At 39.4% G+C, this 24,984-nt stretch overlaps 1 protein-coding gene across 2 annotated transcripts; it reads left to right on the forward strand.

The window, feature by feature from the left end:
• The first annotated feature begins 858 nt into the window (after positions 1 to 858).
• On the forward strand, positions 859 to 23,760 carry ulk1b (unc-51 like autophagy activating kinase 1). 2 transcript variants are annotated; one of them, XM_085359738.1, is made up of 27 exons: positions 859 to 1,504; positions 3,096 to 3,188; positions 3,526 to 3,567; positions 6,521 to 6,553; positions 7,985 to 8,021; positions 9,830 to 10,003; positions 12,433 to 12,506; positions 12,771 to 12,872; positions 14,078 to 14,136; positions 14,511 to 14,593; positions 14,758 to 14,808; positions 15,078 to 15,169; positions 15,482 to 15,647; positions 15,830 to 15,884; positions 16,098 to 16,184; positions 17,256 to 17,387; positions 17,518 to 17,684; positions 18,640 to 18,899; positions 19,036 to 19,241; positions 19,554 to 19,675; positions 19,813 to 19,926; positions 20,477 to 20,661; positions 21,099 to 21,283; positions 22,029 to 22,147; positions 22,425 to 22,582; positions 22,938 to 23,073; positions 23,305 to 23,760. In XM_085359738.1, exons 1-27 carry the CDS (start codon positions 1,415 to 1,417, stop codon positions 23,358 to 23,360), a joined length of 3,078 nt encoding a protein of 1,025 aa, XP_085215864.1. In that variant the 5' UTR covers positions 859 to 1,414; the 3' UTR covers positions 23,361 to 23,760. The 2 variants fall into 2 exon arrangements, with proteins under 2 accessions (XP_085215864.1, XP_085215865.1); XM_085359739.1 differs by having other exon boundaries at positions 15,833 to 15,884.
• The last annotated feature ends 1,224 nt before the right edge of the window (positions 23,761 to 24,984 follow it).

Below are 24,984 nucleotides of genomic sequence, written 5' to 3' on the forward strand. Positions count from 1 at the left end.
AAAATTTCTCCACAGCGATGTGAGCCCCTCGTCATCAGTTATTTTAAACACTTGATTTCAGGTGATGCTGCCAAGGGTGGCACAATCAGTTATTAAGTTTAGGGGGCATTTACTTTTTATTTTTATCTGAAAAATGTAAATGTTACACAGTTTCCATGGTATTGGAGGATTCTAGCTGCTCAACAGTCCTGGGTTATCATTGTCCAGTATTTAGCTTCATGCACTAAATATGTACCCTTCTATTACGAAGCCATGCTGTTGTAATGAATGCAGTATGTGCAGCATTCAGACGGATGCTGCATACGTCCCCTCGGCCTGTTTTTTTTTTTTTTTTTAATTTTTAAAAATATTTCAAAATGATTTAATTTTGGTCTTAAAACTTATAAAATTTCTCACTTTAAACATTGGACATGTTTCATCATGATCTAATGAAGAAAAAACATGGGTTTGTGATATTTGCAAATATTCGCATGCTCAATTTATTTCTATTTGGCACAGGATTCTAATGAAGACCATGGTTTAATAAAAAAAAATTTTTTAAAAAGACCTCATAACATTTTTTTTCTTTAAAGATTTTTGATTGCCATTTTTCCGTGTGAAATAACTAAGTAAACAAAGGCTTTAGTGGACCTGTCTTTCTCTCGTTTTCTGCTTCGGCCTATTTTTCCAGCGTACACATTAGCACGCATCCGCACATAATAGTTATCTGATGCATTGTTTTATACTGAGACGAAGCGTCTTCTTTTTCCAGTCTGATCTTGTTTAATAAAGTTAAAGCAAATCTACTCTTTCATTTTAGGGACGCTCCGTGACGTCAAACCCACAGCTTTAATCGCAATGCGCATGCGCTTTGTTTCAGAAGCTAGACTGCGTTCGACGGCACGAGCGATGTTGTGACTTCAGCGAGTCAGCTGCTAATTGCAGTGCATTAAGGGGGGTTAGCAATGGTCTCTGCTATTTAGACCTGTTTTTTTCTTTTGAGTTTAATACCGTGGCTCGTTTCGCCTGTACGGACGCTTAGGCGACAGAAGTCAGGACCTCCTGTATATAAACAAAACGCAGCGAGCTGCTTTTTAAGGTGGCACCACCGAGACAGCAGCTAGGAAAGTCGTTCGTTAAGTTAGCTAACTTCATGTTGGCCGCACTGTCAAAGATGGAGCTTGCTTCACGGCTTTGTCAGAAGTAACACGATTTAAATAAAAATAAAAACTTCAAAGCGTATCCGTGTTAACATGAGAGAAGAGGCCGGTTTGAAAGGTAGGCAGCCTATGGCAAAAGAAAGAGGGGCTGAACGTCGCTGCAGCTGGCCCCAGTTGACAGAGGAGAAAGGACTCTCTAACAAGAAGGGTGACCTGAGGTCTCCTGGTCATCTGTCCAGGTCTTAGTAGTGTAAAAGTAAAGACTTTGGCTCGACATGGAGACGGTGGGGAAATTTGAGTTCAGTCGGAAGGACCTGATAGGGCATGGCGCATTTGCTGTGGTCTTTAAAGGTAGACACCGAGAGGTGAGTATTACCCCTTTGCAAGTTTATAATACGTTTTATTGCTGCTATAAAGAAATCCGTTGTCTTTTTTTTTTAAGGCAGATTTGTTGCGCTGTTAAATGTAGGTCGCCATCTGGTGTAGTTGTTGTCATTGTACGCCCTTAAGAGGCCTAGTCTCACATACAGGATGTTCCTTGAAATAACAAAGCTGTATTAAAAAACGTTGAAATACTTTATTTAAATACTTGCGACACATTTTATGAAAGCATGCCTGGTTATTGTGTGACTGCCTTTATTTTTGTGGCTGGCTTGTGGTGCAGATGTTGTGTGTCAGCGTCGCTAATGTAAATATAGGCCACCAGACACGTATTGTTTTCCTTAGAAAGCTCCACACTGAGGCCAAATAGACATGTTCAAACATGTACTACACCCAGAATGGATGGATATGAAATGGAAATGCTCCATCCTGAGACGTGTAATCCACTCAGGGGATCATGTGGGCCTGAAGCATCTATGTTGCTTCTTTACTACATTGGCAGACAGATGATAATTTCACCCCGTTAGAGCTCTTCGCTCTCTGCGGACTTGCTTGTTTTTCCTAGGATATTTAAAAGTAGAATGGGAACCTTCAGTTTTCGGGCCATTCTTTTGTGGAACCAGCTTCCAGTTTGGATTCAGGAGACCGATACTAGCTCTACTTTTAAGACTAGGCTTAAAACTTTTCTTTTTGATAAAGCGTATAGTTAGGGCTGGATCAAGTGGACCTGAATCCTAAGATAAGCTAAAACTTTATTGATCCTACAGCAGGGAAATTTGTGCGTTACCACAGCTCAGGTACAGATAGCAGAAGAACACAAAGTTATGCTGCTATATGACTAGGCTGCTGGGATTCCCATAATGCATTTAAATATCTGGTGTTAATATTTGGCTCTCTCAACAGCATGTCCTCCTCTCCTCACCCCAGCCGGATGCAGCACATGGCTGCCCCTCCCTGAGCCTGGTCCTTTTAGACCAGGAAGTTTCTTCCTGTTAAAGGGGAGTTTTTCCTTCCCACTGTTGCCAAATCTCTTGCTTATAGGGGATCATATGATTATTGGGGTTTTCTGTTTTCTTTGTGTTATTGTTTGGTCTTTACCTTACAATATAAAGAGACTTGAGGCAACTGTTGTTGTGATTTGGTGCTATATAAATAAAATTGAAGTGAACAGAATAATTTTCATCCGCTGTTTTCAGTGCATTTTACAATACGGTAGTGAACTGCCTTTAATTTTGCTGCAAGGTCAGAAAATCCACTGCCAAGGTCACTGCAGTGATTCATATGAAATATGGTGCATGGGAGTCTGCCTTAAAAAGAGGAGAAAACCCTTAGCAATCAGACCTTCTGGCTGTTTACACTCTCAGCAAGTCATTTCCTTGTAGGCCAACACTTCATGGTAGTCAACAAACAAATATACCATAGTGTGACACTTTACATTTCCTTTTACCAAACCATACATTTGACAGATGGCAGTGCAGTGAGACAAAGTGCAGACACTTTCTGACATTCGAGCACACCTCATTCTCTGCAGTGTTTTATTTCTTTCTTCAAATGACTTGAGTTTCTGTGCTCCAGAAACATGACTGGGAGGTGGCAGTAAAATGCATCAACAAGAAGAACCTAGCCAAATCTCAGACTCTGCTGGGGAAGGAGATCAAAATACTGAAGGTAAGTCAAGTTCAGAGAGAGACAAAAGAACACCCCCTGCCTAGTGTTCAACATCAGATTGATTGATGTATGTTTTCGTAGTTAAATCTGTCACCTGGCATCTGAACCTGTGGTAATATGGTATTCACAGCTGGCCACGTGCCAGATGTGTTAGTGAAATATGAGGAGTGGTTATCTCAGCACGATTGTCTTACTAAACGCAGAGTTTGTTATAGTGAAAATGAGTACTCAGAAGCTTCTCACAGACTACAAGAATGCCCTGACCTGAACAAGCATGTAAAAAGAAATGTGATGATGATAACGATATGTGACCTGAAGTATTTTGTCTTTTCTGTAGGAACTCAAGCATGAGAACATTGTTGCTTTACTGGACTTTCAGGTATGTAGCATCACATTCACAAGTGTCAAAATCACATGTTAAGGTTTCTCATTTTTCCCTGTTAGACAGCAGCTGAAAGCGGAGCAGATGGGCTGCTGGATGTGGCTTTTCCACATGACCCACTTGTGTCTCATGCTAGTTGCACAGTTATGGCTTACCTATTTGTTAAATGAGGCTTTCCAACATTTGTTTGTTTTAAAACTGTTTGTTTCTGCTCTGGCGACTCTGGTTTTTTGGCCCGTTGAACTTGGCCAACCCTTCTAGTGCTTAAATTCTCTCTGCTGCTACGTGGCCTGTTCTTGATGGCCTCCTTTTATTAAGTCTTTCTTTGAAGTGTAGCAATTTAAGTTGTGCGTGTAGGCAGAAACAAGTTGATCAGGGCACAGGCTACTGTGTTAATGCTTCTTTACCAGTTGTTCATGGTTAGAGAAGCAGATATCCTGGCTCACCATAATAAACAAAAGGTGTTGCATTTTTAATCAGAGTCCACACTCTCAGTGATGTCTCTGTGATGGCCGCACCTGCTAGTTAGTTTAGATATAATGTTCCTTACTTCCACACACAAACTCTTATCTGAACTCACCAGGTGTTTCTTCTGTCTTTGTAGTTCTTGATTAACAAACTGCCATCTGGTTTAAAAAAAACATCAAATGTGCAAATTCTGCTAATTTCAAAGGCTGCGTTGTTCTTGCAGACTAACAGCAGGTAGCTGATGCTGTGTCTTTGAAGAAACTGGTCTGGAACAAATCTCTTAAAAATGTTTGTAATTTTAAAAAGTTGCAAAGAAGTTTTGAAGGTTGTTTCATTGTGATCTGCTTATTTATTTTTAAATGAAATGTGAATCCTTGACTCTAAGAACTGAGATGAGATCCTCCTTCTCTGTTGTGTGAAGAGAAAATGAAAACTGTGCACATATTGAAAGTTTCATTAGCGGACTGAAGGTTTGAGCTATCATTCTCTGCCCATATCGGTTAAGCTTGACAGCTTGCTCATAATGGAAGAACAGTGTTGCATGCTATCATATGAGCTGCTTGCTGCTTACACACTAAAGCACTGAAATAATTAGCAACAATCATTTCTCTGGACATGCAGAACCTTAAAAAATACCCTGTTCTCTCTTTATCGTCCGTGCTGGCTGGGGATAGTTGGAGCTGGGCTCTAAGATTACAGGTTTGTTGTGGCACGACAGTGCTGATCTTCTTAGCTGGCAATCCATCCATCTATCTAATTAGGTCCTAAAGAAACTGACACCAAACCAAGCTCTGGAAACCAGCAATGAAAGGGACTGAAGATGGGTTTGCAAGTCAAATATTTGTGTATTGTAGGCTTTCAATTTTGAAGGGTTAGTGTTACTCATCTGGGTCCAGACCTTTGAATCTGTTTGCTGTACTCAGATCGACTGATCTGTCTTGATATTAAACCATTGTTTGACAGTTGAAAAAGTCAACTAGCCAGTCAGAGCCATGGCCACAAATAACACCATTGTCAAGATCTTCTCAAGCTGTACATCTAGTGACATATAGAAAAAGAAACCCTTTCACCTGCTGTCAGCGTACAACTGAATATTGGCTAAAGAATTCAGACTCATTCAAACAGGGTCAAGTTGGCAATCGCATGCAATCTGTTTCTGATAATAAAGCGATTCGTTGAAATTGAAGCTGAAGTTCACACGAAGTCCAACATGAGTCTCACAGATTTGAAAAAGAAATCTAGAAATTTTATTGAACTGCCAAATGACAACCTTGGTTTTATTTGGGAATATAATCAGTTGGCAATCAGCTGAGCCAAACCCCAAAGTCCAGTTTTCACTCGAGTGTGACTGAGTCATTATAACCCAGGACGTAGTTCAGATTTTTTTTTTTTATTGTAAGCTATTACAGTGCCATGGCAAACGGCAACAACACCAAACCTCTTATTTAACTATTTCATCGAATGTTATTTACCTAGCTTAGTGTTTCCCCACCGCCCCTAAACTCACTGGTTGCTTGTGTTTGGCCGTCCATCTTTAATAAAGCCAACGACAACTATTCAGAAAGCCTGACTCAGCTGAACTGTATAAAACAGTCTGGCCTCTGACTGCTGGCTTTAGTGAGATACTGAATCGAGGTCAGAGAGAGACTACAGTCGTCTGTTGCCATGAGATAAGAGAGGTTTTTTAAAATGGGCTTGACTACCCTTCACAAAGTTTTCCTTTTTTTAAAATAAGTTTTGGACTGTTTCCAAAGTGCACAATAGATGTTTGAGTTTCTGTGGTTCTAAGTTCTCAGTAAGGAATAATTTCTAAATGATCCATTATTTGTTTTTTATCTTGGTGTTGATGTGAGAAAATATGACTCGCTTGTTACTGATTCACACTTGTCGCCCGTTGCTTTGTTAATGTTGCTGAGGACAGAGTCCACCTTCTCTGTTAGTATTTTTTTTATTTTTTTTTATTGTTGATTTTGCTTTTTAAGGATGCACTAATTGAATTTTTGGGTGGTATATAAAATCATTTGGCCAATAGCCAGTGCCTTTTTTTGTCTTTGTTTTGTTTGGTATTTATTTCCACTCGGATTCCTAATTTCTGATGGCAGACATACAATTCAAGTGGGGGGTTTTTTTTGTGTGTTTTTTTTAATCCACGCCACCTCCATATTTATTGTGTAAGAAACAAAGAAAAAAAGAAAACGGGTGTTTCAGGGGTATCAGTTGGTTCTGCCTATACAGACCTGGTGTTTTAATCCTCCTCCCATTGTGCAACTTTTATAGACTTGTCGGTATCTGTATCTGGATTTTAGCCACTTATTTTCACTTTTCTGCAGCTGTTTAAGCTGCTTGATACTTCTAGTCTAAGTCACCTCGTTAGCTTGCTTTAACATGAGTGGTGTGTACAGGAACCATCTGTTCCTTCTGCTTTGTCTGCCACTGGCGTGTGTATGTTTACCCCCACTCTTCTTATCTCCCTTCTCTTTAGGAAACTGCCAGCTCAGTGTACCTGGTAATGGAGGTAAGCTTGCTGGGATGTTTGGCTTTGTTTGCTCAGCGCTGTATTGTCTGAACTCTAACAGGGCTAAAATTAGCTGTCTCCTCTGGCATCTGTGGGGGGGTTAAATGGCTAACAGCCACTACTCTTTTTGCTGTGATTTGATGCTGTTGTCCTGATTATGAATTAGAGGGGGAAAGTCCATAAATGGAGGGAGTTGTGAGTTCTCAAATTGCTTTTGATGCTTTTGATGCTCATACTCTTGTTTTGTGCATTTTAAATAATTTCTTCAAGGGAACATGCCAGACTATGTTTTATCAATGTAAATTTTGTTTATAGTATTTGTCAAAGCGATTAAAAATTGCTTGCTATTTTTGTTAATGTATTTTGTAAAAATACATATACACTCACTAAACTTTTTATTAGGTACACCTTGCTAGTACCAGGTTCGATCTCTGACTTCTTTGACTTAAGAACTGGCTCAGATCTCGGTGGCATAGATTCAAGAGGGTTAGGTCTATATCGACTTGATATCATCACACAGATGCTGCTGATTTTTTTGTGGATTCATGCTTTCATATTGTTTACACCAAATTCTGAACCTACCATCTGACTGTTGCAGCAGAAATCAAGACTCATCAGCTCCAGCAACATTTTTCCAGTTATCTGTTGTCCAATTTTGGTGACCTCCCCCTTTACTTGAAGTCCCAGTATCCTGTTTCTTAGCTGACCGGAGTGGCACCTACTGTGGTCTTCTGCTTCTGTAGTCCACCTTTTTTAAGGTTCGACATATGCATTCAGAGGTTTGCAGATGTCTTCTGCAAACCTTGGTTTTACCAAGTGGTCATTCTCCTGTGGCCTCAGGAAGGTATTTTACATGGAGAACTGCCGCTCGCTGAATATTTACTTTTTTGTGGATCACTCTCTGTGGTCAGATGATCAGGTGTACCTAACAAAGTGGCTAGTGAGTGTACACGACATTGACAGCCAGGCAGAAGAACTTTGGATTTCTTATCCTCATTTTAATCTTCTGCTGTCAAATGTGTTCTGTCATGTACTTTGCCATTAAAATAAAAATATACAATTGCTGTCTAGATCTATACCACAAGTCAAAAGCAGATTTCTTTATGCTGATCTGTGTGTCTGAGAGATTAAACTACTTGTGAGGCAGCATTTTACGGCCTCACCTGTCACAGCCCGTCCTTTTCTGGGTTCATTCATATTAATGCTGGGAATGGGAACAAGGGTATAAATCTGTAAACACATCACTCTTCGGCAAATCACTCCTCTGATCTCTGCTGCTTTCTAGTTGCTTCAGAGGCTGTGTGATCTCAGAGTCTTTTTCACTGTGGTTACACCTCAGTCCTCGGTGCTACCTGTGTTTTCTAATGCTATTCCTTTTCATCTCTCTCCCCCTCCCCTTCATTCCTGCCCTGTCACTATTTTTAACCACAGTACTGCAACGGCGGCGATCTCGCTGACTACTTACACTGTAAGTGCAACAGTTTATCTACTTATGCTCAATGTACTCAAAATGCTTCTTAATCCAAAAAATCAGTTAAATCAGGAATAAAATCTTTGCTCAAGTCTTTCTAGATCTAAAGCAGGCCCTGAATGCCCTTCTTTTATCTGAACACAACGATTATATCCGTTTCCTAGCAAGCGAGATGAAAACTGGACTTTTGGCATATTTTCATATGTATGTAAATGATGATATTTGGCATAGACATGTGTTCAGGAAAGAGCTTAAATTTCAGAAATAAGAGAACAGCAGAGCAACCATAGAACTAAAAAAATGGATTCTGCAATGATGGCCAAATCATCAATAGTCTTAATTATAACCTTAAATTAGTAAAAGCCTCCAGTAAAGCACTTTGTGACAAAACGTTTATGTTAAAGAATTTGTCAGAGTGAATTTCTCAAAGGGAGGTGCTGGTTATGACAGTTATTTTTCTGTCACCTCCCAACACTCAGGTCACATCTTTGTTTTGTGAGACTTCAGGCTTCCGTGTTTAGCCCTGAAAGCAGCAGCAGATTTGGCTTGTCACTAACAGATTTGGACCCAAACGTTTTAATAGTGTGTTACGTTCCCCTGAGGGGTCTAGGCGGGGAGAGGGAGGTAACAAAAAGTGACCAGGTCAGAAAAAGGAGTCAAGGAGGCAAAAGGGTTAAATTAAAGAATTTTATTAAAGATTCAATTTATACTAACTAAAAGAGACGGACAAGCCGCTATCACCATTTAAGAAAACAAACAAAACTCAGGCGTTGGTCAATAAAGTAAAACGTAAGCCAAAAAGAAAGAGCAGCTCACTAGCTGAAAACCACCAAAGACACAGCTCACTAGCTGCAAACACAACAACCACTCAGCTCACAAGCTGTAACCCCACTACTGGCACTCTGGCCCAGAGCTCACCTTTCCCTGGGCTTAAATCTCCTTGATTACTGACGAGAGTCAGCTGCACAAAAGGGAAAGGTGGCACCTCAGGCACAAGAGGTAGTGGGACACGCCCACACAGGCACCTTCAGGAGAGAGGCCCTGCTAGGGCCGTAACAAGTGCCTAAAGAATAATCAGACCAGAGACACCTCTCTGCATTGTTCTTCTGTCTTTTAATAAACACAGTACAGTGTTTGATCATATACTTAGAGCCACCTTGTGCTCACTTTTGAGTCAGAATGGTAGAAAACTGGGAATTTCTCAGCACTACAGATTTTCCCAGCTTCGTCGTATCCTCACCAAACTTCTCTGGGCTTCAAATAGCCAGGACCATCAATCCATTTGTGATATCCGTCAAACTTCCTGTAATTTTGCACCCAGACTCTAAATAGAAATCCCATCCTATTCTATTAATAGCCAGCATGATTGAAAAATGGGTTTGGATCCTCTCCCCATTGTAATAAATGACCTAGACTGCTTCCAGCTCAAGGCGAATACAGCATGTCTTTAAAAGTCTGCTGGAAGGGACGTGGACATGGAGCAATTGTAGACAAGGAAGTGTCCATAACGCAATACTGTATCATTTTGAGCTGGAGACACAAAAGAGGACATGACAGTTGGGTGATATTAGAGAACCCAGGAATAAACACACGCTGCAGATAATTTAGGAAATGTATTAAAATGATCTGTTGCATAAAATCATTGTATTCCAACTATAAACTAAGAGAGATTCATTCAGTCCGTGATAGGTTTACCGATATCATCATGTTGTGTCCTCATTAAGAAAATTCTACTTGCATCGTAACCTGTAGGATTCACATCAAAGTTAGTGATTAATTGATATTTGCTTTGTCTTTTCCTTCAGCTAAGGGCACACTGAGTGAGGACACTATTCGGGTTTTCCTGCAGCAGATTGCAGGAGCCATGAGGGTCCTACAATCCAAAGGAATAATTCACAGGGACCTCAAGCCACAGAACATCCTGCTTTCTTACCCACCAGGATGCAAGTCACACTCCAACAACACCTGCATCAAGATTGGTAGGTTTGGTTATGTGAGAGTCTTTAAGGCGATTATACATACTGTTTGTTTTTGTTTTTTTAAGCATTTCAACACACTTTAGGAGACTTTAAGATTTTTTTAAGCTCTGTAGTATCTGTTGATTAATATGCCAAACAAGAATACATTTTTTTAAAGTGATGGCAAAACATTTAAAATATAAAACTTGTGGGATTTAAAGCAGCAGAACAATTTACAGGAGCAAAAAAATAATTCAATCTCAAAAGCTCCTTATGGAAATTCCTACAACTTTTTTTATAGACAGTTTTATTGCAATGGGATCTCATAATGATTTCCCTGAGGTAATTGATTACCCGAAGCTCAGAAGGCTAAACTTGTTTGAAGAAATTGATTACATATAGAATTTCACATTTTACCTCTGCAGTGTTGCTATTGTTCTTCTGAGAGTGCACGCTGTTTAAAAATGCCGCAAAGCAAAGACGCTTTCTACAACTACAAGATGCACTTGTGTCATCCAGTTTAAAATTGATTGATGTGGTAGAAGATGATATTGGTGCAACAGAAAGTAATCAATAAGTGTCTGGCTATTGGTGACTCTATTCTTAAAAACATGAAACTAGAAACCCCAGTGGACACAGTCAGAAGTATTCCAGGTGCCAGAGCAGGCGACATTGAAGTAAATTTGAAATTCCTGGCTAAGGCTATGGAGCAGGTGTGTAACTTTACCAAAATAATGTCATACTCTGTAGTTTTCTCTGATCCCATACCCAGTCGGACCAAGCGTGACATGTTTAGCTGTATGTCACTAATTGCTGGCTGTCCGAGTGGCGTCCAGCATGTGAGCTTCATAAATAAATGGAAAACTTTCTGGGAAAAACATGGTCTTGTCAGGAGAGACAGCAGTGGACACCAGCCGTTTAAAGTCTTCTCCCACAGAGGTTGATTATTTTGTTAAGTGTTACAGCTTCACTGTATACATCGCTCAAGGCAACAGATCAGAGATGCTGGTATAATTCACAATGTGCCTTAAAAGGAAATGACTTAAAAAAAGAAGAAGAAATGGTGTTTCATTCATTTAAAGTCTCCTTGTTTTTTTATTTTATTTTCACCTTCTTTTCTCTTTCCCATCACCCCAACCAGTCGTGGCATATGCCTGCCCCTCTGTGAGCCAGAGTTCTTCCCGTTAAAAGGACATTTTTCCTTCCCACTGTCGCCAAATGCTTGCTCATGGGAAGCTGTCTGATCGTTTGGGTGGGGCTCTAATATTGTAAGGCCTTTACCTTACAATATGAAGTGCCTTGATGTTATATAAATAAAACTAAATTGCATTAAATTGAATAATTATGAAGTATCTTTCCCAAGTGAGTGAGAGCGAGTGTGTTCAGCTGTTTGGAAGCTCTACTAGTCCCTTAGCCTATTAATTTTTTCCCCTCTAGAGACTGAATGCATAGCAAAGCCACCGCAATCTCAAACAAGCTGACTACACACACACACGCACACGCTGTACCTACACAAGGTTTTTTCGCAAGCGGTTTGTTGATTCGTTTAAGAGGCTGAGTGCATTTTAGACATTTAAGAGTTTTTGTTTATAAAATGTACTGTATATACGGATTACAAAATTATGACTTAATACTACAAACAAGCAAAGAAACACTTAAATGATCACACGAGGCTAGCTCCAAAAGTGAGTCAGGGCCCCATCTTGAAACGGTGTCTGGTATTAGGAGCTCATCTGACTAAAGGCAAAGTTTCTGTTGCCTTTAGCCAGATTTTTATTAACACCTCTGCACTGGGTCATCATTGTGTGATGACCCAGTGCAGAGGTGTTAAAGATAAGGCCCAAGGGCCAGAACTGGCCTGCAAAAAGCCAAATGTGATTTGCTTTGACTGCTAAGATGGAGAAATTTACGTCAGTTTTAAAGCCTTACTGACAAAAATAAGTCTCCTGACAAACCGCAACAAAGCATTTAAATAATGCATAAGCAATCAAATGTACGACGCTGAGGTGTTCTCTCATTGTATTATATTAAATAACAAAAACTTGTATAGGAATACAGTATTAGGCTATGTTTGTTCAATGCATCTAAAAAAATAAAATCAACAAGCCAGTGTGCTACATTGATCTTCTGTGGTTAAGAAGTGTTTTAATTACGTCATAATTCAAAGTAAACTCCAGTGTGATGATACTAAATTTCCATGAGCTTAACTAAATCATAAGCTCGCCAAGACTCGCCCATTATCGCTCAAGTATTGCATATTCTTTCGTTTGTTTTGCTAGTTTGTTTTTCCATTTTTCTCTTATTTAAATGATTTTTTTTTTGCCACAATGTAAATATTATGAAGGTACACCTGGATTCCTTTCTGGCACCAAATATTTACTCATCCTCCTCTTTTCCCTTTTTTTCTGTATCCCCGCCGTTCCTTCCCTTCTGGACGTTTATGTCCACAGCGGACTTTGGCTTTGCAAGGTACCTTCAGAACAACATGATGGCAGCCACGCTCTGTGGATCCCCTATGTACATGGTAAGCACAATTTGGGTAATTTTTACTGATGAAATGGAAATAACTGTTTAAATGTGAATAAATGTTTCAGTTGGCAGATTCAAATATGGTGATTTTAGCTGTTTGAGATTGTTGCAGTCCTATTCATTCATTTATTTGTTACATTTTTAACTAAATGCGATTTGTAAAACAATACAGGGATGAATATAATATCAATTTAATAATCAATTGTCCCTCAAAGTTTTAAAATTGATCTCACCTCCCCTTTTTAATTTTTCTCACCAGGCTCCTGAAGTAATTATGTCCCAAAACTATGATGCCAAGGCTGACTTGTGGAGTATAGGAACAATAGTGTTTCAGTGCCTGACTGGAAAAGCTCCTTTTCAGGTAAAATAAAAGTTTACAATATCCAGAATGATTCTTGGCCAAGCCAGGGGGGGGGAGGCAGGCAGGCACGTTTATTTTTATTTTTTATTTTTTTCCCCTTTCCAGAATTCTGAGAAAAAAGTCAGAATTCTGACTTTAATCTCAGAATTTTGAGAAACGAATTCTGTAAAAAAAAAAAAAAAAGAGTCGGAATGCTGAATTCTGACTTTTTTTTCCTCAGAGTTCTGGAAAAGAAGATGTGCCCACTTTTTTTTTTTTTTTTTTTTTTTTTTTTCCCTCCGGTGGCCCAGATCCTCTTCCGTAACAAACTTGAACTTGAAGTCAATCCAGTATTTGGTGTGTCCACTCTGCGCCTTTAAGAGAGCTCCAGTTTTAGGCTTTTCTAAACTGTTATGTTGGGGCTTATCATCTATTTCAAGACCTTCAGATAATCTTTTTGCTGGAGATTGTTATTTAGGACTGCATGTTTTGGACCACTGACATGTTGAACTTTGAACTTTAAGACTGAAACCAGGCACATGCATCCCTGATGTGATAGGATATGGATAAAAACCTCAAATCAAAAGTGCCTGAAACATTGGAATATCAGCTCATTGTGAGGATGTCATAACTAGCACACAGATTAGAAAATATTTTTGCTTTTGTCATTTGCTCCAAATCTGTGGGCATTCTTGCACTAGCAGTACAGACTGCACACCAGCAGGGACAAAACAACAACTCCAGCATTGTGACTTCTTTATTCTCTTTGTCTTTGGCAGCTACAGTCATGCACTGCTTCTCTACTGAATTCCTTATAACTGCTCTAACATCACACATTAAAAAAAATAAAATTCTCCCTTTTGTTTTTCCTCAGCCTGTATCGGGCTAAATGTAGATTAAAGATGCCAAATGTGGACGTTGACAATGGTGTTAAAATGAAGCGTAATATAGCAAAACCTGTTACGTGTTGTTCCTCAACTGATCCAAAAGCATTTTTAAATTACCTGCTGTGTTTTCCTTGTTCTCTGATATGTGTACATAAAAGTTGTTACTCAAGTAAATGGAGTGTGTTGTTTGCAGTGCAGTGACAAAACCTGATATAATAAAAATGTATACAGCAATGCACTAGAATAGTGTAATCGTATAATTACTCTGTGTGTATATGCATACTCTTACAGTCTTTCTTATGTTTTTCCAATATATCTGTGACTTTTTGCCATCTTCAGGCCAGCAGTCCCCAAGATCTCCGGCTGTTCTATGAAAAAAACAAGAATCTCAGCCCCAAGTAAGAAATTATGTTGAAATGACGATATGTTTTTTAAAAAAAATGATTTCGTAGTTTTCTGCATTTATTTTAAAGGTATTTCTTAGAATATAAGTATTGTTTGGATGTTTAGTGCAGAACCAATCTGAAAGGTGTGGCTTATTAAGATGCCATATTGTAGGTCAGCTTATCAAAGACCTGGAAAAAAGCCATAAATCATTCATTTATTCTTGTTTGCTAATACACATAAATTGCCTCAGAAATGTCTTAATCTAGAAAATCTATAAAGAGTTGAAGTGTAGGAGTTGAAGGTGGAGTTTTGCTGTATGTAGAGTTGTGACCTTTTAATCATTTGCATGAAGCAAAGACTGATTGTTGTTGTATTTGTTTTACAGCATTCCCAGAGAGACTTCAAGCCACCTGAGGCAGCTGCTGCTGGGTCTGCTGCAGCGCAACCACAAAGACCGCATGGACTTTGGTCAGAAAATGTTTAACGTTCATTCATACTCGACATATTTCACTCGTGCAAGTTTGGATCAAACTTTGCTTATGCAAAAGATGTTGTTACAGTTTCTTAGTTTGTTGCATGCAGAGGAAAACTGTGAACTTCCTCTCATTAATTATATTTATTCTCCCTGGTAGATGACTTTTTTTGTCATCCTTTCCTGGAGGCTAGCTCATCTGTGAAAAAGAGTAAGTAAGAATAAACAGCATTACTTCCTTAGTTAGGTCTAATATAGATACAAATACAAAATATGTTCCATTTGCTTCAATAGAAAATATAACCCTAAAAATAAAACAAGGTGACTGAAGCAATGTTTACAGGATGAGATCTGATAGTCAGGCCAGTCACGTAAAGATAGAACGGGTGTTATAACACCTGGAAGTCCTGTGGACTTTAATTCTGAACACACAAAGTTTCTTTTTTCAGAAACTAACAACTGTGTTGAATTTCATTTCAGCAACTCCTACTGTGACCATGACTTGTTTGCCCAGCTCTGCATCAGCCAGCTCTTGTAGCAGCTCTTCCACGTCTCACCTCGCCTCACCACCGGTTTGTGTTTGTTATTTCTTATATTTCCTCCAGCATTTCCCCCAGAGGGGATGAGCACGAACACCAAAAGATCCCCAAAGAAGCCAAAAACTTTTTTAAATTTATCATTTTTTTTATGTGCACTAATTTCCCAAAGCGGCGACCTCTGGAGGAAAACAGAGATTTTTGTATTTACTTTTTTTTTGATGAGTGTAAAGTTTTATTTGCATTCATAGAAGCAACAACTTTCTCACCTTTCCCTTCTCTGATGACTAATTTATACGTTCCTCCTCTGTGTTTAATATGCCACCTTCTGTCTCCCTGTCTCTGTAGCAGTCGCTTGCTGAGATTCAGCAGTTGCGAGCCAAAGCTCTGGCCTCTCCCACCCAGGAGGCCACTGGTTTTCTCCTTAAGGACTCGTCTGGAGGTGGCGGCAGCAGCAAGAACTCATCCTCCTGTGACACAGATGACTTTGTGATAGTGCCTGCTCACTTCACCAGTAAGAAAACTTTTCTTTTTCATCGAGTCCCTGCATAAACATTACATGGAGCTCTTCAGTAGACTTGAATTCATCTTGTAGCCTTTTTTCTTTCCATAGACTGACATTTATATTGCATTTCTCAAGCTGAAGCGCTGTGCTATGAGGCTGTTCAAGTTTATAACAGTTTTGTTTTTGTTCAGCAGGTGAGCTGACAAGTGAGAGTAAAGTGCTGCAGGACAGCCTAATGAACAGCGGGTGAGAAGCAAAAGCTAGTTATTCATTAATATCCAGCACAGCGGCTGATATGTTAATTAAATGCACTTCTTTGGCACTGTTACAGAATCGGGCTTATAGAGGAAGATAAATTATGTTAGTAATCACACTTATATTAGCTGTGAAAGTGTACGCCCTCTAAACTGTTCATGAATAACATTGTGATGGTTTTATTCTCTTCTCCACTTTAATTAGCTCTCTTTTAGCATCAGCTGGTCTGTGTAACCAAGCCAAAACACCGCCGCACTCGCCTTCCTACAGTGGATCACCAAGTCCTGTCAGGTAACTGCACACAGCCAAATTTTTTCTTATGGTGGTAAATGTGGGGGAGTTAATTAGGTGATCTCCTGATGAATTTGCAAGTTTGCTCACCTACAATGATATTAACAGTCTCAAATTTTTATTGTAGTTTAATTTTAAAGGAGGGACAAAAATTCAAAAAACACATTATTAAAAAAAGGTTTAAGTGTATTTGTGTGTCACTGAATGGAATAAGAAAAACTTGACTTGATGGAGAAACCCTTGTTGGCAAGCACAGCGGCAAGAGGTTTCTTGCAGTTGGTCAGCAGGTTTGAAACCATCAACTTTGGCCCACTCCTCTTTACAGAAATTCTCTAAATCCTCCAGGTTGCTTGGCAACTCGAAGCTTCAGCTCTATCCACAGATTTTTCTAAAGGACTGAGGTCTGGTCTGGGCCACTCCATCACCTAACCCTCTGGAGTCTAGGGTTGAATCGGCTGTTTTTGACCACCTTTGATTTTACCTTTATATTTTTCTTTTAAAAACTGTTTACCCTCCTTTGTTTGGTTTCAATGTTTTTAGCACAACCTCACGTCTGGCTTCACAGTAATTTCTGCGATATATCCGAATAGTTAGACTAATAGCTGAAACTACTTTCAAAATTAGAGACTGTGTATTTCTTTGTAAGTGAACAAATTCAACAAAATATCAAGTAATTATTTCCCCTATTGTATAGTTACATGGTGCAAGAAAGAAGCAGCTGGTAAAGTAATTTGGATTCAACTAAAGCACCGAAGGTTCATGCACCAAATTTTCTTCACTATAAACTGTCAGGTTTTTAATTAAGTCAGTTTTATTAGTTTAACAAGCTTAATTGTCCTAGTGTTTATCTCTCTATTACATACACAGTTACTCCACAACTGTCATCTTAATCTTTTGTTTTGTGATGTTAGTCGATGTGTCGTTTGTACGTAAACATTGTGCAAATTAATAAGTCACATCTGCTTCCTCTGGAAAGTGTTAACTACGCATGTGTGTACAAAAGCACACGGACTGTCTCCTCTCTTATCTAACTGTTCCCTTGGCACCCTCGGTTATTCTCACTGTTGTCAGGCCCAGCGAGTTCTCGGGAAGTAGCTATGGAAACCATGGTCAGTCATTGCCTATTCCAGTCCCCACTCAGGTCCAGAATTACCAGCGTATGGAGCAAAACCTCCATTCTACCAAACAGGATGGTTCGCCACGGTCTGCATCAAGAAACACACACACACACATTTATAAATGTATAAACTCCACTGTTGCAAAACTAAATTTACAGGTTAGCTTTTAAACTTCTTGATGGAAGTGCAGTGACTCATAAGACTCACTTCATTAGGCTGTCAACACCAGTGCGCCGCTGCAGCAGTGGAAGCTTGTTGGGCTGTGCTAGGACTGGACCTTCACCACCATATGGGCAGGGGGCTGTCACCACCATCACCACCACCACCACCACCCGCAGGTTCTCCCTGGGAGGTGCCAGAACTTTGCAGCTCTCTCCTCAAGGTAACTTGAAGGCCATGCTTCACTTGCTTCTGCATCAACCTGGCTTAAAAATATGGAAGCTGTAGAGTGATAGAGTGCAAGCTTGGAGCTAACTGGTTGGTGCCAAACTCCAGTGACGATATTTGAAAGGTATTAAAACTACACCAGCCGGTCTTTTGTCTGTTTGTAACCATATTATAAATTATAGATATTAGTTATAAGCAGATCAGGGAAAGTTTGTTTTGGTGCAAATGATTTCTAGAGGAGCAAAAACTGTTAAGGAAATCTGAAAAGTGAGATTATTTCTCTCTTTGTTTGTTTTTTAAAGCTCAGTTGTACTTAATACTGTCATTTATAACTTGTATATATAAATCTACTTCTGTCATTTATATAGCAGAAATTATCTGAGTTGTTTAAGCTTTTGATGCACGATGACTTGCTGAGATTTTTCTTTGTTTTTGAGTATTTATAAATTGAATATGTGGGGCTTCTAAGCAGACAAAGACATTTTAAGGCATAAACTGGGGCTGTGTGAACATGCGATGAGGAGTTTTCTAACCTTTAACTGGAGGTTAAATTAAAATCCACTAACAAAAAGACCAAGCAGAGCAAATGATGATAAATTATTGAATAGTTTAACCTCTAAAATTATTATTGATTTCCAGTGGTTGGCATGAAAACTGAACTGCAGACAGAGGTGAAATACAGTGTGGTGGTGTTCTTCCTCTTGGGTTAGTGTGGTCAGAAGTTTTAAAAGTTATTGCTTGAGAAAATGAAACCGCCATCACATACTTTTCTCACCAGCTGCTTTCAAGTCCTCCTCGCACAGAACCTTCTCTTCCCAGACATGTATGCTGTCGGGGGAGTTAGACAGGACATGTCCATCTTTGCTAGCTTTGTTGTTTTCTAGGCCTGTCTGACACTTCATGTTGCATTGCCACCTGCTGTCTAGCAGTCCTTCTGTCCCACTTTGCAGCTCTGCAGCACACTGAACCCAGGCTGAATTCTCAGCAGCAACCACAGAGGGCAGGACTTGGCACAAGGCTCCACAGTGCCCCCTGTCTGTTGGACTGTGCCACTGGTGGTGGCAGGCAAAAAATCCGAAAGCAGCACTCGGACCCTCTGGGTACTCCCTCAGCCGGACTCATGGCTGTCCGCCCCTTACACTCTTCTCCCAGACTGAGTGAGCTGATGCAGCGTAATCCTCTCCCCACTATTCTGGGCTCCCCCTCCAGGGTAGGTCTGTGTTTTGTGTGTCAAACAGAGAGAAAAAATTTTTTTTTCTTTATGTACGCAAGACAAGACAAAACCACCAACTGGTTTAACCCAACCTTTCTAACCTTTTTCTTCGCCATGTTTCCTCTTCGCCCAGGCCATCCCACCATTTGAATTCCCCAAGACTCCGAGTTCTCCAAACCTGGTGACCTTCCTGACACAGCAGGGTATGGTCATAGGCTCTCCTTGCAGCAGGACTGCCCCAGCAGAGCTCAGAGACCTGGTACACCAAGCACCCACACCGGTCACCCATTCTCCTCATTGCATCCACAGATGGAATGATGATACCAAGAGCTTTGGAAGGTCGTGTTTTGTTTCTGCTGTTCTTTGTTTTATGTTCCCCGATGATGCAATCCACAAAGAACCAGGGTACACAGAGAAGCTTGTGTCATGTAAAATTAGTTTAAAACAGGCAATGAAAAGCACACATTGCTGAGTTAAAATCTTTCTCTACCTTTTCTTTATTCTTTGGACTTTTTATTATATAGTGTACTGTTTTATTATCCAAATATGATGTAAAATTATATTACAGACTATGTAGATAGATATGGCTAATTAATAAAATGAAGGAAATGAATAAACACCTTGTCTCTGTGTCATGTTTCTTTGAAGCAGGTCTCAAAGTGCCGGTGGTCTGTCCGACGTGCTGCTGATGGCTGCGTTTGGACCCGGTGGACCTGCAGGTGACCGAGGCAGCACAGAGAACCTGACCTCTGAAAAAGCCATAGATATAACAGGTAGACATGACTGTTGCATGAACCAAAAAACACACATTGTTCTGCAGTTTAACCACTGACGCATGTAAAGGTTTGGAACTGATAGTGATTCATAGGGAGAAAAATGTTAAATTTGTTCCCTCCTTCTGTTTCTCAAGGATCCCCGGGTGGCGGGGGAGGCTCTGGCAGCCCAGCACAGGTGGTTTTCACTGTAGGATCTCCACCTAGTGGCAGCACTCCACCCTTTACCTCCAGACAGAGAAAATACTCAGGTATTGTGCATGAAAACATGTCGACAGAGCTGAATACAAGTAATTCATCTCCAAATCGCATCTGCAGCACGATGGCAGTATTACAATGATTCACAGTCGGGCAGTACAGAGCTGAGTTTTTCATTTTAAGTAACGTGGAAATTAAATGTTCTGGTTAGCATAAGAGTATGTGTGTGTGTGTATATATATATATATATATATATATATATATATATATATATATATATATATATATATATATATATATATATATATATATATATATATATATATATATATATATATATATATGTGTGTATGTATATGTGTATATATGTATATATATATATATGTGTATATGTATATATATATGTATATATGTATATGTATGTATATATATGTGTGTGTATATATGTGTATGTGTATGTATATATATATATATATATATATATATGTGTGTGTGTGTGTATTTATGAACAATCAGGAAACATGAAAGCCAGCTGCACTGATGAAAAATGATTGCCTCGGGCATTGAGTGTAACATTTCTGCCGTCTCTTTCCCTGACTGCAGGCTCATTCACTTCAGGCAGCCCTGCAGGCTCCTTAACCAGCCGTCACCCTCCGACAGGCACCTGTTTGGATGGCTTTGAGGCTTCTTCCAGTCCTCGTTACAGTTTCCCCGATCCCATCACTGCCAACATGGGTGGTCGCGTCACCTTCGAGGCTCCCGAGCTGCCCGAAGAGACGCTGATGGAGGTGAGATGCCAGATTCCTCTGGAAAGTAATGAGGATGGAGTCTTCTGTGTTCAGAGCTTGTGTGTAGCAGTGACTTTTCCTGTTCTTGTGTACATCAGTCAGGGTGATCTTGAACTAAAGAATACTCAGTATCCCTTTAAAGAGTGTTGGCCATAAGGAAGGATGGAAAACATTGTCAATGAGGTTTTTGGGGGGTTTTTTTCTTTCTTTTTTTTTCCTTTTAGTTCACGACACTGTAGAAAAATAATTTAAGGTAAAAGCTGAAATGGATTTATGGAAAGCACTGAATGACCTGTCTCTTTTTAAATCCTGGGCTTTTTTCACCCATGGAGATTGAATGCAAAACCTCATTCTGGTGTCCACCGTTTAAAATTCTGTCATTATACCCTCCCCTCCCTTTCTCTGCCTGTCTTTCTTCCGTGCCTGTCGGAGTTCAGCAGGAGCATACAGACACTGTGCAAAGGCTGCGGTTCACATTGGATTTTGCTCTGTGTCTAATGGAGGTGGCTGCTGCCCGTGGTGCTACAGTGACAGGGGAGCAGGGGGACTTTTCTCATCTCTCTCTCCTTCAGCAGCAGAGCCTGGTAGCAGATCAGATAAGCTCGCTGAGCCGAGAGTGGAGGTAAGGCCGTATCTGCTGTGGCTGTGCCTCTTTGTTGGATGAATTGATACCTTGGCGATTTCCTGGCTTTACGCCGCGTTTGGTGATAAGCCTCTGGGGTCTTGGACATTTTTATTAAATTGTATTGGTGCCTCAGAGACTTACTATGGAAAAAAGAAATTGGAATACATTTAATTATTTTTTATTTTTGTTGCTGTAATGTTAATGTAATTGTAAGCTTATATGCTTGAATGCATCTTTGCTGCAGGACAAAAACTAAAGTAAAAGCAGCGGGTTGTAGTGAAGGAGTCATCATGTAGGTCATTTTGTGTTTTTATGCACCGGGACTTTTTTTGTTGTGTACTTCAGCTTGAAATGAAGAATATTTGCATTTTGCCCAGAGAGTGCTGGGAGCAAATAGAAAAGAGAAAACTGCCCAAGTGCCTGCTGCTCAGGACACCATGGCAAAAGTAAAAAGCCTGAGGCACTCTCATTTGTAGAGGATGAGATTTTTGGCATTCTCAAGTTTTTTTTTGTTTTTTGTTTTTTTTTTTCTTGGGAAGACTTTAATCTGAAGTGTAAATGTAGTTGTTGCGTTTGATGGTTTTTGACTGCCTCTAGTGAATTTTCTGATGCTGAATATTTCTTAAACAGAAACCTGTGATTCAGATTTTTATCCTACAAGTATCGATTGTGTTTAATGTGTCATTTGTCCTTTTAGAATTGAGTTTAACTTAAAGTACTTTACGTGTGATTGCCTCCTCAGTCATGCAGAACAGCTGGTTCTCTACCTTAAAACTGCAGAACTCTTGTCCAATGCCTTACACACAGCAATGGAGCAAGTTAAACAGGGCAAGCTTTACCCATCTGCTACTGTCAAACAAGGTATGAGCCTTTTCATTTTTTCAGTGGCAGTCTTAAAAACAAAAAATTGCCATGTGCAGGATATATATATATATATATATATATATATATATATATATATATATATATATATATATATATATATATATATATATATATATATATATATATATATATATATATATATATATATATATATATATATATATATATATATATATATATAAATAAAAAAAATTATGATTCATGTATTTAGTTGTTTGTTTGTTTTTTGTTTTTAATTTCTCTCCATATACAGTTGTGAGAAAACTAAATGAGCTGTACAAGTCCAGCGTGGCATCCTGCCGCTCACTCAACAGCCGTCTGGAGCATTTCTTTACCCGGAAGCATCGCCTAATGGACCAAATCACCTCCATCACAGCAGAACGCCTGCTGTTCAGCCACACTGTGCAGATGGTAAACCGAAAGAAAAGTCGGATAATTGAGAAATAGAGGAGAACATAGGGGGAAATTGACCAAAGAATCTTTAGATCTAAAAGTATCTTTATCAAGGTGCTTTTTTGGCTCACCAGGGTTGAGTAGGCAACCCATATGCCGTAATATTATTGTAGAGGCCTGGGTTTGAATCCGGCTTGTCTTGTCTTTCCCCTACTTTCTCTCCCAGCTTTCCGGTCAGCTCTTAACTGTTCTGCCACATTAAAAGCTTAACAGCCCCCCCCCTTTTGTGTGGTTAGCATTTGACATATTATTTAATATAATATTTTACTCAAAACAAGATCAAACCTTTGACCTGAGCACTCTGTCCTCTCAGGTTCAGGCTGCTGCACTGGATGAGATGTTCCACCAGGGGGAAGCATCAGTCCTGCGCTACCACAAAGCTCTCTTACTGATGGAGGGCCTGTCTCTGCTGCTCACTGGACAGGATGACATCATCAGTGTTAGCAAATGTAAGTATCACCGTATCACAGTAACAGAAAATGCCTCCACTCAGCATCAGCAGCTAAGAACCACCATTTAATTCAGGAATGTTCCTTGAGCTAATACTCTCATTGGTGGGAATCTGTGCAGATAAATTCAAAGTGTTTCATCGGTCCTGTGGTAATAAAGTCAAGTATGATAGGCTGCTTTATCATGACTTGTGCTTTTTTTTTCTCTTTCCCTTTGCTTTGTGTCTGCAGGTAAAGAGTGCATTGAACGGCGCCTCACAGCTTTGCAGGCAGGGCTCTGTATATGATAGCCCTGCACTATTTTGGGGAATGTGGAAAGTATGACAGTCGTTTGCGCCCCGCACATTACTAACCAAATTTCCACACGCCTCTCATGGTTCTCCAAACACGTGTTGGACGTAAAGAGGATTTTGCTTCCAGCTCTGAAAATGCCAAGAAGACTCCCCTCACTTCAAGTATCGCATTCAGGAGCAATTATTTCCAAGTATTCACATTAGCCACATATGGTACTTATCTAAACGCATAGCTTTTGAAGATCAACAGATATCCTTGCTATGACCTTGCAGTGCGGGACTATAGACAAAATGGTCACACAGGATCACAAACTGGAGGGGAAGTGCTGTGGACATGTGCTGATTTAAAAAAAAAAAAAAAAAAAAAGTTGGATTGTCCGACTATCATCCTCATCAAATCTACATCTGTTTTATACCCCTTGTTTGCTTTCCTGTGTTGTTTGTGTTCTTTTTTTTTTTTTAAGCTTTTTTTTTTTTCCTCTTTTGGGGTTTATGTAATTATTTTCTTGCTGACAGGAAGTGTACAGTATGCGGCATTACTACAACTGGTGACCAGAAGTGCACACGCACTGTTTCAAAACCGTTGCCAAAATAACTTCTTTTTTTTCTTTTTTTCTTTCAAAGTTTTGTTTTTTGTGTATGTGTGTTTGCTTTAGATTAACTTTAGGTAACTAAACTGCTATATAGAAGAAGAAAAAACTATCTGACACTTTAATGATTCTATACTTGCTTAATATCAAAGACCATGCCTTTTTGCTTGCAACGTGCGGTGTCGAAGGGATTAATTTGATTAGTTTTCTAAAAGGTGGCTGGTATTAAGGCAGAGAATGGGTCCAGAAAACACTCGTTACCCAGCGCTAAAGCGTGGGTATAGCTTTTAATTCAGAAGGGGCTGAACGTGGTCTCTTAGCATCTTTGATCACAATCATGTTTAAAATGCTGCAATAACCTGGACTATATTCTTCGGGTATACAGAAGCTTAGGTGCTGCTGGGGCTGGTTATGCCTTCACATGAATTCCACTTTTTTTTTCTGTCTTTTAATCTTTTATCTGTCAACTCATTTAGCAAGTATAATCAAATCTGAATGTAGGGGCTGTCTGGAGAGAAACAGCATAAATATTAGACTGAATGTTAGATATTTAACATTTAGGCTGATCTTGGGGCTGAAGTCTGAATGTTTTTGCACTGTTAAAGTACTGTACAGAAAGACCGTGAGTGGAATATGGTAAATGTGTCCAGTTTTTGTAGATACTTTGACTTGTTTATGACAGGAGATCTGCTTATATACGTTTTTAATGCAGTTTTAGTTGTAATACATTTACTGTCAAAATGTAATGTTAGATGTGGGAGTGTTGACAAAGAGATGATATAAGCTATGAGAGAGTTCTATTTGAAGAAAATGGAAAAGAGATTTCTTTACACTGAAAACAAAAAAAAAATGCATTGATTGTGTTTGTGCTTTATTTTATTGTAGTGGGTAAGGTTTTTTTTACCTTTTGTTTGACTTCTGAAAAGTGACATGTTGAAGTGCTAAGATTTGTGTGGGGTTTTTTTTTTTTATTTGTTTTTTTACATTGAGCTTTTTGACATTCATCCCAACAACCTAAAATGCTGTCC

Source organism: Diplotaxodon limnothrissa, linkage group LG7 (genome assembly GCF_057381915.1).
Source record: "Diplotaxodon limnothrissa isolate DT_005_m linkage group LG7, D_limnothrissa_male_GT1.1, whole genome shotgun sequence".
NCBI classification, from domain to species: Eukaryota; Metazoa; Chordata; class Actinopteri; order Cichliformes; family Cichlidae; genus Diplotaxodon; species Diplotaxodon limnothrissa.